The sequence below is a fragment of the Apteryx rowi genome, unplaced genomic scaffold (genome assembly GCF_003343035.1).
Source record: "Apteryx rowi isolate R43461 unplaced genomic scaffold, aptRow1 scaffold_74, whole genome shotgun sequence".
NCBI lineage: Eukaryota > Metazoa > Chordata > Aves > Apterygiformes > Apterygidae > Apteryx > Apteryx rowi.
The window spans coordinates 1,308,061-1,320,385 of NW_020451027.1; the positions used below are offsets into that span (position 1 = coordinate 1,308,061).

The 12,325-nt window shown below is 38.9% G+C and overlaps 1 protein-coding gene across 1 annotated transcript in view; it reads right to left on the reverse strand.

The window, feature by feature from the left end:
- VAV3 (vav guanine nucleotide exchange factor 3) overlaps window positions 1-12,325 on the reverse strand; it is a 173,213-nt gene that overhangs the window by 112,882 nt on the left and 48,006 nt on the right. Inside the window, exon 3 of the mRNA XM_026087902.1 lies at window positions 1,021-1,079. Coding sequence (XP_025943687.1) covers window positions 1,021-1,079 — 59 coding nt within the window. The remainder of the gene's footprint in view (window positions 1-1,020; window positions 1,080-12,325) is intronic.

A 12,325-nucleotide genomic window follows, 5' to 3' on the forward strand; every position in this document is an offset into this window, starting at 1 on the left:
TTAGAAACATCAACCATTCATACATGATGATATGACTACAGAAATAAACCACTCAAAAACTGGAAAACAACAAAATTAAAGCACACAATTTTTCACCTTTTCTCACAGCCCATGACTATAGTTCATGAGGGTTGGGGGGCGGGTATTTGTTTGTTTTAAATGGGAATCTCAAACCTGGCAATTTTGCTGATTTTCAGAAGGGAGACAGAGGAGAAAACCCATTCCCCTCCACACAGATCAGTGTTGCAGCAGCCTGACATACAATCATGTCTCAAAATGATTCCAAGTTCTATAATACTAAACAATTTATTTGTTCACCCTGTGTTGAAATACCAGAAGACCTCACATACTTCAGTAAATATACTAGAGAGAGAAGATGCCCTGCTGAACTCCTTGGAGCTCAAGGTCCACAGCTTTGGTTAGCTGTCTATCAGGGCAACAGTGCTTGCAACCAGTGAAGTGCTTACTGGAGAACACTGGCTGTCAGGACACCCTGTATCTCTTCATTCCCTTCTTCCCTACATTCAGGCATGTTTTCTTAACTAGGTGCAAAACATTTAAGGGGCTCGTAATGGAAACTGCCCAGCCTGTTGGGTGGTCTATGACAACATGCTCCAGCCGAAAAATTCCCTGGATGCCACTATTAATCAGCCTGCGAGTTGGTCAGAGTGCCAAATGAAAGGAGATGGGGGGGAAGGGTTTCTAGAGCACTTGTTTCAGATACACTATTATTCCCAGCTTTTAGAAAAAAGGGCTGGGCTGGGATTTCTACTATAACATCATCTGTCCAAGGCCTCAGCATTTACATGAAATACTGCTTCACAGGCCTGTGGTGAATACTTGGTTTCCTGCATCATCCATTTCCAGATAAACTGGGAGAAAGATTTCTACTTCACTTTTGTCTGATCATCTAACCTCCCGTTAAAAGCTCCATGACTCCCTATACTGCTTCTAACGGTTTTTCCAAGGAGCATTGTGCAAGAAGCAATATTCCCACAAATCTCTAGGACTATAACATACCTTATTCCTGTGCCTATTGCTATAGGAGTGCGAGAAAGTTTTGAGAGTGTTTCTATGACCTGCAGAAAAAGAAGGAAAAAGAAAACATATTTAGTTGTAGAACAGAAGCAATAAAACTCCACTTTTTGCTCTCTAGTGTTCACTTATCAGTAAGACCATTTCACAGACGCCATAGATTGACACAGAGTCTGGCCATGCCAAATACTGAGTGTACTCAACGCCCATGGATTGCCACCCAGGATCCGGTCTTCAGCGCTTTTGATTTGGGGGGAAACAATGGAAGCAGAAATAAAGGAAAGGAAAACCTCTTATTTACAAGTTTTAGCAAAAGTAAGTAACACTTAGAAGCCCAATCATTTAGTAGTTTTAAGCTGGACATCCAATTTTCAATTGCACATGGGTGCAACCATGACCTGATTTTATCTTACAGGCTGCTCCAGAGGTTCTCTCTGTCAGCTGGAAAAACTGGAGATCTTCATTAGCGCTTTTCCAAACACGGGCCAGAAGAGGGAGCCAAATGACAAGTCAGCAGAAAGCCACCTCATCAGGACTCATTTGCAGGGAGAGGTAATCTCTTAGGCAAACAGGAAAAGCAGCCACGCACCTGAGCCCGTAAGCTTGGTTTATTTTTAGAACATGGCAGCATTCTGGGAGATTTCTTTCTAAGAAAAGATTGTTCAGCAGTGCTCAAGGTGATCCCATAAGAGAAAGAGAACCTTATGGAGGGAAGGGAGGGATACGTGGTCATGGACGTGAACTGTTTCGCTGTCAGCTGCCAGACCAATTTGTACTCTGCCTACCATGCTCTCTGCCACGGATCATTCCTCTCATTTTGACCACTGTCAGGTTGCCAAGCCTGACTTGCTAGAGAAAAAAAAGAGCCAAAAAGACAAGCAGCGTTAACTTCCACACTTCTCATGACAAAGTTACTGAACTTCGCAGATGTTAAGAGGTTGGTTCTTACAACTTAAAATCCATATTAAACAGAAGCTAAATTTCCAAAGAAGGTTTGTATTAGTAGCATTAATTTTTAGGTATAGCAATTCAACATTCCTTGAACATTTCTGAACAATCCCTAGAAATAAAATTATTTATTTTTGAAGTTCTAATTACATGACYTACCTGATTATAAAATGCACAACATTAGAAGTACATTTCTCATAAAGGAAGGACAATGATATATTTACAAAGGAAAATGACAAAGTAAAAACCACACAGAATAATCACCAACTAGAGAGCTTAAACTGAAGTTAAAGAGTCTCCAAAACAAATCAGGTTTCATTTGTGGATGAGCAAATTTCAAAATAAAAGAAGCTATACTATTCCTGTGAACAGAACATTTTGGGTTCATCTAAGTTATTGTGAAAAATAATGCCACAATTTTTTTTTATTTTTTATTTTTTTTGCCTCACAGAAGAGGCAAAGAAGAAGAAATATGCTATAAACTTACTCAAAGCCACAGGCAAATTAATTCCTCCATAAATAGAAACACTGCAACACAGACTAAACAAAAATTTTAAATTGTGAATATAGTTAATTGACTAAACAATAAAGTTAATTGATTAATTTCATTAGTCAAAGGTAAAAAAGGGAAAGATTTCTTTAAAGGAGTCTTGTTAATTTGAAACCAGGTGATTTCTGATTTATGCACCAATGCCTCTGCAAACCTGTCAGAACTGCAAGACACATGAAACCAGATACTATGGGAAGTGAACTGAAAATTCAATAGCAGCAGAATGATTTGTCCTGACAGATGGGAAGATATTGATTGGCAAAACCACAGGAAGAGGTTTAATGATTATTGAAAAGGAGGGGCAAGTCCTTTGAACTAAATATCCCTTCCACATTTTAACATGTCTCAGCACATAGAAAAATCTTTTTCAAATTATGCCACCCATGCAAACCCTTTGCCTTATGGGGGATGCTCACTCATCTAGCACGACCAAACCCTGTGGAAGTATAGTTTACTCTTTATAGCTAATTATAGTTGTTTCAAGACAATATAAAAAGATTTGTACAAGAAACCATGAATTTTAGGGAGACAACTCTAGCAAATGGTATTCCCAAATGTCCTGCCAGATTACATGCTGCAGCTGTCAATATGGAAACAAGAGCAAGAGTTAGAAATTAACAGGCAGGAGAGAAACTTTCTCAGGAACTGATGCAAATCCTTCATTTTTAAAAAAAACATACTGAAAAGGCCAGAGAAGCGTTTACGAGAACATACGTACAAAGACAAGGAGAGAGAAAGGAATTATGACTAGAGAAAACCCAACATGGTGATGATGAGTTGGGTGCACTGGAGCRACTGCACTGAGGACTCAGAAAAGACAACTAGTAATTTTCACTACCCTTGGAACGAAGGGAGAGGGTCCGGCTTTGCATGAAGAGCCAGCTAATGTGCTAGGAAGCCAGCAGGCAGATTTCTATCAAAAGCAGAATATTCAATAATCCAACAGAGAGAAAAACACTTATCACAACAGCTGAGGGTATTTCAGCAGAGACACTATTCCTGAGAAGTACCTGGTAAGTGCGTCAACACTGGCATCACAAAGGGAGTAAAACAATGGGCAGAAACTGCTATTCTTTTATTTCAGAATGACGTAATTATGAACTGAAGACCCTTAAACACCCCAATATATTTTAGATTAAAATATCTAACTGAAAATAGACATAATTTCTACAAAATTGAATTAGAAGTTTGCCCACTGACTGCTGCCCTTAATGTTAAGAATTCTGAGAAAACGTCAGCAACATTTATAAAAATAAGGACACGTGAAATTACTACTGCTGGTCAGACTTAGCCTAGCTCAACATCACGTTATGTATGTGTAAATTTACTTGCTCCGACATGTAGTGGAGCAAGGAAAGATTCTCCTCTTCTTCCGCAGGAAATTTCCTTTTTTKTTGTTGTTGTTGTTCTGACCACTGTAGGAAGAGTTCCTGAATTTCTAGCTCTGTGGCAGCCTGGACTCAGAAAGTATCAGTTAGGTACGGGCTGGCTTGGCAGAAAAAACAAGCAGTGTTTCATTAGAAGCTCATAAAAATAAGTTATCCCCAGTGAAACTTCTGGTTTTCAACAAACTGGCAAAGAGAGACAGACATAGGAGTTTTTCTAAATACCTCAAGTTAGAAGWCTTATACAGCTGGTGTGAGGGAAGCTACATATAATCTAATTCTGAACTCCAGAATTACAGTATACCATAAATATAATGAATGCCCATAACATTCAACTTAATGCTTTTCATGTGCTATTTTTGCCTTGTTCTCTTATTTTCAGAGGAACTTAACTTTCAGTTTAACCCATTTAACGCTAAATGATTGCACAATTCCCTCTGACAGCAAGGATTCAAACACTTCACTCAGTCAGACCCTCCTGTACCTTTGACTGAGGCTAACTGGATCTTAACTCTAAGTCCAAAATTAGCAGTCTTCGAAGCATGACTTTTTTTTTTAAATGCTTGCACCAAGTCCAGGACAACAAGGCTTCCAGGGCTGGGACTATTCTGTAACAAACAACTGCACGAAGCGCCATAGCACCTTTGCATGCATACTGCTACCTGAAATAGGAAGTGAGAAATAAATACTGAGTAAATATTACATTTACATTCTAGCTAGCTGTGATAGGTTAAAAAAATTAAAATTCTGAAACATGTAGCAACAACTAAATCCCTTCATCTAGTCAAACTGGGGAAGCACAATAACTCTATGCCTCTCCTACCCTGAACCAGAGATTGGAACTGTTAGCAAGAGACTCGCCGGCACGTGAAAGGGAAACCCCACCTGCATCTCCCTCAACCTAGTTCCTTCACACCAACTCTGGCAGGCAGAGGTTAAGCAGCTCTTGAGAAGTCACGCTCAAAGCCACGCTCGCTTCAAGAAGACAGCAACAAACAAGTTTGTTTTCCAGTATATAACCAGTTTATGCAAAATATGGCATGAAACTCAGGGCTTGGGCCCTGCAAGAGGAAGGACATGCCGGAGGGCTCCCCGGAGAGGGACCGCGCTCCTCGCCCATGCCTCCAGCCCAGCCAGCCGCAGCCACGCGCTCGCTCCAACCATCTACTTCCTACTTCATGAGTTACTCCAACAGCAGATTTTTTTTGGCTTGGTATTTATTATTGTTTCACTTGACTCACTGCTGTAAATCAGTCTCTCCAGTTTATGTAAGCACTTCCACATCCCTTGCCAAAATACTATTTTGTAATTTCCTGCAACAGCACTCCTGTACATGCTTACAGCAGCCGTACACTAGAGGGACTATTTTACTTCTTTTTACAGCAGTGGAGAGAGTCACTGAGTTTAAGATGTGCTTTATTAAGTATTTGGGGGGGGGCACTTTTAATTTTTATTTTTTTTTTAAAGCAACTTAAAAATCTTACACTTTAAGAGCAGACAAAATAAATTTTTGAAGTACTTCTCCACTTTTGGAAGAACCCAAAATAAACATCTTGCAACTCAATCTCCTCCCAAACAGGCAGCATTTTCTCGCTATAGACAGTTGTTTTCAGGACTAGGCACATACTTATTTCTGATGTCTATCTAAACAGAAACATGAAATTATCAAGAAATGTTGATGGCAACAGTTTCACAAAGTATGCTGATACTGATGAGAAAGAACAGTCACTTGTGCACTAGGTCTTCAAAGCAGTTAAGTTTCCAAATACGCACTTAAATGAGGATAAATTTTTCTAAGACACAGCAAAAGTCACCAAGAATTCATAAGCTTATCAAGTTTTTTTTTCAAAATCTGGGCATCTAGTTTAGTACCGGAGAATTGTGTTCTGTTGAAAACTGAGCTTTACTCCCACCCTCAAAGTGAATTTATTTAGCAGATATGTGTAAACAGAAATAAAGCAGCTATGTTTAATAGTGTTTAACATATTTCCAATATCAGTCCACATGTTGACATGCTACTTTTTGAAACATGCATGTAGGTTTCTTCCCAAACAGGTCTTGTCTTATCTTGGTCAAATTTTGGAAAAAAACATCATTAACTACACAGCAAAAATCAATCCTGGAAATAGTTGGCAAGCTCTAGGGCTATGGTCCGTCTCCATTCCAGTCTTTGGGTTAGAAGAGCAATCTTAAGCACTCTCACTTCCTTTAAGAAAATTTTAGATCTCTGTAACTGCATGTCTGAAATACGCTCCCTATCAACTGACTTTGAAATAGTCTTTTTGGTTGGCTTTCAGTTACATGAAAGTATAGTAGGATACATACAGTATATAAAAATAATACCCATTTTACATGCCCTTGAGAGACATAATACTCTCAAACTAAGGTCTACGAATGGCTGAGTTTGATGTCCAGATAACACTGGCTGAGACAACACCATCTCAGAAGAAAGTACAAAACTGCTATTTGCTTCCTCACAGAGGAAGTTTGCTACTCAGTCAGAAGGATGTTTTTCTGCCCATGCTTGACAAAATCTTAGTATTCTTCACTTTTGTATGCAATATCGGCACAATTACTAACCCCTGCCATTTCAAGGATCAATTCCTTAAAAGGCTAAGTCTAAAGGACATTCAAATTTCCACTGGCAAAAACTGCATTTGCTTATTTAATACAAGATATATTATACAAGAAAAATATTACCCTATAAAATAATTAGGCTTCAAATATTTTAGATTACTAATTAATTTTCAGAGTACACTCAATCTTCTGTGTTTTTTCCTGACATTACTGATTATGAMAAGGCAGGCATAACACATTAGGTTTAACGGTAGGAGAATTTCCCCCAAGAATTTTTCAGAGATGTAAATAAAGAAAATTGATAGGTACGGATTCTTAAGCTGCATGCGTGTGTGTGTGTGTGTATATAATAGATGTATTTATTATACATATGTATATACAAAAATTTTACATATATGCATGTATTTCATACATCTGTCCAGAGCAGGGCGTGTGTGCATGTGCGTACACACACACACAGAGCTCTGGACAGATGTATGAAAGAAAGCTAAAGTAAGTAGAAATCCAGCGTTCTAAGGGAAAACAGAGATACACACATTCCGAATCATTTGCCTTAAACTCCTCCCTGGACAATTTCCAAGTGTCTCATATTCAAGATACTTTTAAGCCAGTACGGCCACTCACGCTCACATGCTGAGTGGCTTTTCACTAAACTGTTTTCACACATACATAGGACTGGAGAGAAAGAAAATAGAGACCAATCTTCCCATTTTGTACATCTCTCACTCAGCGATAACATGAAATTTCTATACCTAATTTCAACTGATTCATAATAAAAAATAAATTTAAAAAAAAAGTAATGGTTATCATTTGCTACTCTGAGGAAAATACCACAGTTGACAGATCCTGGACAGTCCTGGATCAAAACTTTATTTGCTGCAGAAGGTGGGGGAGGATGGATTATTTATCACAATCCATCATTAACTTTTGGATGAAAAGACCTTCAGAAACTATTTTTACATTTGAAACTAACCTACCTGACAGATGTGAAAAAGGACATTTAGCCAGACAGCTCTGGGGTGACTACACAGCTGCTGAGGTAAAGAACACATTAGTCCAAGCAAAGGTTGCCTTTCAGTTATATGGAACATTTTCTCTCCAGCTCCTTTGTTCTGATATTGTAAGTGTTAGTACTCTGTGTTGGTTCAGGTTAGTTTTTAATCAAACCACAAGCATCTGGGGAAGGAGAAAGGATGAGGGCTTTCTGAAAAAAAAGCCCAAATGAAAGAAAACCCATTCAAAAGGGGGAAAAAAAAAAAACAGTAGCCTAAAAGTTTAGTTTCACACAATGGCACCTCTGTCAAGCCCTTATAAAACAAACGGGAAATTTCAAACACCAGCTACACAAATACACCTCTACTAAATACYGCAGTGGCATGCACTGAGGTGTCAAAGTCATACAGACACACACATGTGAAAGGCAACTTACAGTCTTGGCACCCTCACCAACATTTAATTAGAAACACGATCGTCAGCAGACTCCAGCATGTAGAAATATAATACTATGGTTTTGATTACACAAAGCTCCACACATAGCTTAATATTATTTCTCAACTCATTCATACAATGAGATATAAGCTTTAGGTGTAGAGCACTGAGAGCTGCAATACAAAGGAAGACTTTCTTAAACTCATGAATTTACTTTCCACATGGGTAATCACCAGCTGTGGGATGCTGCCCCTTTCCTCACCATCATCTTCAGCTACCCTGATTCTGGAGTCCCTCACGGTCCATATCCATTCTTCCAGTTCCACTAAGCTACACCTCTTCTCTGTCTTCTTCTCCCAGAATATACCTGAGGAATAACCTGTTTTTCTTTCCCCACTCTTTGGGGAAAGAGCGGCTCGCTTGAGCCATGTCTTCACGGATAAGGAAGCAGCAGCAAAGTCTTTCTCCAGACTAAAACAAGCAAACAAAAAAACAAAAAAGAAACCAAGCAAACAAACGAAAACCAAACACATTTCCCTCCCAGCTCCTCAGTCTTGCCTCCCCCTGTTTGTAGATAAGCTAACTACAGAGATGCAAACTACAGGGATTTCGAAGGCCTGGGGAATCAACAACTATAAAAGATGCAAGACTCTCTCCCAAGCCCTGTAAAAAGCAGAGGTGAGGTGGGGAGGCAGGTTGGTATGCAGTAGGCAAGGAGATGGAAAGAAACAGGAGAACATCATCTTAAAAGATACTCCAGAAGATGTAAGAGGACAAACTAATGACCAAAAGGACAGGAAAGAATGCTGCGCATGTTTTCCCCTTTTAGTAAAAACATAATATTTGAAATTAAGATAGAAATATCCCAACTTTGGGGAGAGGGGTGTATTTTACATAGTTACATATGTATTGAGAATACTTACATCTTGTTTCGCTGGTACAGGGGCATTTCATACCCTGTCACAGTATCTCAGAAGAGCTCTAAATTACACCAGGCAACATCTGGTGGCATCTACAGTGTAAGTGTAAAATAATCATAGCATGCTCCTCTAGAACAGTTAAAATAGAAGCATGAATGTAGTATCCAGTAATACCAAAGGGCAGGCTGCATCTCCCACTAACCAAAGCATGCCTCCACCCTTTTAGCTCACTGAACATTTTTAACATTTTATCCCTGTTGTTGGGAGCGATATCCCAGCTCACTTGGGCTCCTGAATCAAAATACTGTAGATTGAACTACATGATCATGCACCCAGGATTCCTAAACATAAAAAAGAAAAAAAGAATGAAAGAGAGAAGCAAAACTGAGTGCTCTCCAGGCATTCATAAAAAGCAATGTCACTATGAGTAAGTCTTTAATAATCAGTATCCAATTACGGACACAAGCGCATACTCATTACACAAAAGTTGCACTTAAAATCCAGTTTTTGCAATTTTTAGGTCAGTGACAAGTTTACACTTGCTAGCCTAAAAACACAAATGCTTCCCTAGACAGTTCTGTTCTTGTAAGGAACTAAGACAAGCCAGATTGCACAAGCGGCCTATTCCTGCCCATCGCTTGGTTCGTTTTGTCCAAAAGGCCAAGATGTTAACCAAAGACAGCTGTGGGGGAGGGCAGCGGCAGCAGTAGCTTCCTTTCAGCAGCTTGTGGTTTTGGTTCTATGAATACCTTCAAGTCCTCACCGTGCCTCGAGGCTTTTCAAGATGTTGCTTAAAAATTATAACCTTACTTCAAGCACTGTTGTAAGATAAAAAGAGCACTTAAACACTGAAGCTAATGGCATGAGCACAGACTATCCTCATAAAAGATGGACAATGAAACAGGATTTTGTCTGTTCTGGTACATTTATTACATTTCATGACTTACATGAAGGGCAAAGAATATAAAAGGATGTCTAGGATGGTTTTGCAAAACCTAGCTGCTATTAATCATTACAGTCCCCTTCGTAACAATCTTTATCAGGATAACCTACGCTTACAAACAGCATTCCCAAATTGCACTCGGCTTTGATAAAGCATTCACTTCCACCGGCTTTGTAAATACTCTCACTGACAATATCACAGTTTTTAACCTTATTTTATAGGGGCCATAATACTAAACATCAAGGACGAAACAGATTTTTCCTGGATATTAAACAGCACATTTTCATATAATTTTAATCTCTTCCTAAATTTAAAGTATCCATTTTAATACCCATAATGACTCTAACAGTGGGATTTTCAAATGCATTCAGAGTTTGAACCATGGATTAAAATTTAATAGGAGTAGACATAAATCAATGCTGTGCATTTTTCAAAATTACATTTCTTTTACCATTGGCCTTTAACAGACTTCAAAAGACCGTATCTCATATCTTTGAGAAGAACAAGCAAATTCTCTAATTTACAAACACATTTTCAGTGTGCTTGATCCCAGATGATCAGTATTAGCATACAAATGTTTTAGAAGGAAACAAGTGCTTTCACATTCATTCCTGATTAGACCTCAGACGAGTACCATTTTAGGCAGCATCCTGGAGTTTGAGTGACCTCTCGTTTCTACAGTCCCACTGTTCTTATTTCACTTTTATCTTTAAACTAATTCCTTGTCAACTTTGATATTAGCAGGAAGGGTATTAAGAGAAGACTGAGCAACAGAGCGCTTCTTCCTCTCCTCTGCTGAAGAGGAAGACCTTTCTCTTCCTGTCTTGAGTGAACCATACCACAGTTCTCCCTTTTTCAAAATTACTTTAACCACTGACTATAAATGGCACTAGAGCATGGCTTTGCTGAAGAGTACCGAGTCAGACTTAAACCATGAACTGAATTTACTCCAGTACACAATCACTAAAGATAAGGAAACTCCAGTGGAGCCAAAGAGCAATTTTCAAAACAATTTATTGCAGTAAACACACTTATATTTTACAACCTCATTCTCTGGTGAAGAAAACAAATTTCCCCCTGCTCCAGCAGATAGGGCAGAGGGGACCTGAGCTGTTCTCTCCAACACAATTGTCCTAAAAGTCTCTCACAGTAACTTGCAAACAGCCCTAGGCTATCTCCAGGGCTTTTTTTTGACTCCCACAGATGCTGAGGACATCTCTCTTCTCAATGAGGAGACACAAGGTATTGGATTTGTCCATAGAAAAAGCATTGTGCCAGCCCTCAATGCTACAAAAAGACACACAGTACGTAGGACAGGATAACTCACTTATACTCTCACCTTTTTTACTCTCCTTTCACATCATCATCTTTCATACAGGGCAATAAAAGATATTGGAGCAGCCACTCTACAGCAAGCAACAGCGGGAACGGCAACGCTGTCAGCTTTCGTCATAGCAAACAACGAGAGGGCTCTGGTTTGCTTTTCTCCCTAATCTTCTGTTCATTTACAGAAAGAGCTTATCAACACTTTCTGTAGTAAGAGAAAACATAAGATGAGGTTTACATTATGTCTGGACCTCATTCTCCCTGAACCGGACCCTTACAATGAAAATTACAAAACGAATGAAACAAACTTGCTCATTTTATTTGCTACTGCTTCATTATTCTCTTGCWTTGTTCCCTTGAGCATGCAGCAGCTTGCAGATTGTAACATTACCTGTGACTGGTTTTCCCTTCGGAAAAAAGAGCAGAGCACTTCCAAAATGCCACTTCCGAACTGCACAACAGAGGGAAAGGTGAATTCCTCACTCTCCTCCCCCCCCCTTTCCCTTTAAATAAAGCATTGCTTGGAATATGCTTGCACATAATAGTGGTAGCTTACAAAATGCAGCGTCTGCACTAGTCTGTATATTACTGACATCATATCTTCCTTAACAGCGACGCTGGGCAACTTGCATGGTGTGTGACAAAAAATTAAGTCAGCCAAGCCCAAGGGATCCCACCTTCTAAAAGATCAATTACAAGACAGAAAGACAAGCAAGGGATTTAAGGGTAGTATATTCAAAATTACTTCTTTTTTGAATTTACATTTTTATCTAAAACAGACATCTATTTAGTTCAATGCTTTTCCCCAAGCCAGACATTAACACTGTAAAACACAAAAGTATTTGAATACAAACAAAACAAATACAAAAGGATTTTAAACACAAAAACAATAGGGGAGGATCAAAAACTACTCATCTCTACACCAAGCATAACTTCAGCATTACAGGCTGTGCCTATGTGATTAAAAATATTTTTAAAATGACATAATACCATCCTTAAAGAAAACAATTAGTGTTTTAGGTCTTACTGACATTCACATATGGAGGGGGTTCATGTAAGCTCTAGTACAACTATCCTACAGCTTTGGGTTTCCAATTGGAAAGGGGGGGAAGGGGGGGGAAGAGAGAAAAAAGAAGAGAGAAAAAAGAAGAGAGAAAAAAGAAGAGAGAAAAAAGAAGAGAGAAAAAAGAAGAGAGAAAAAAGAAGAGAGAAA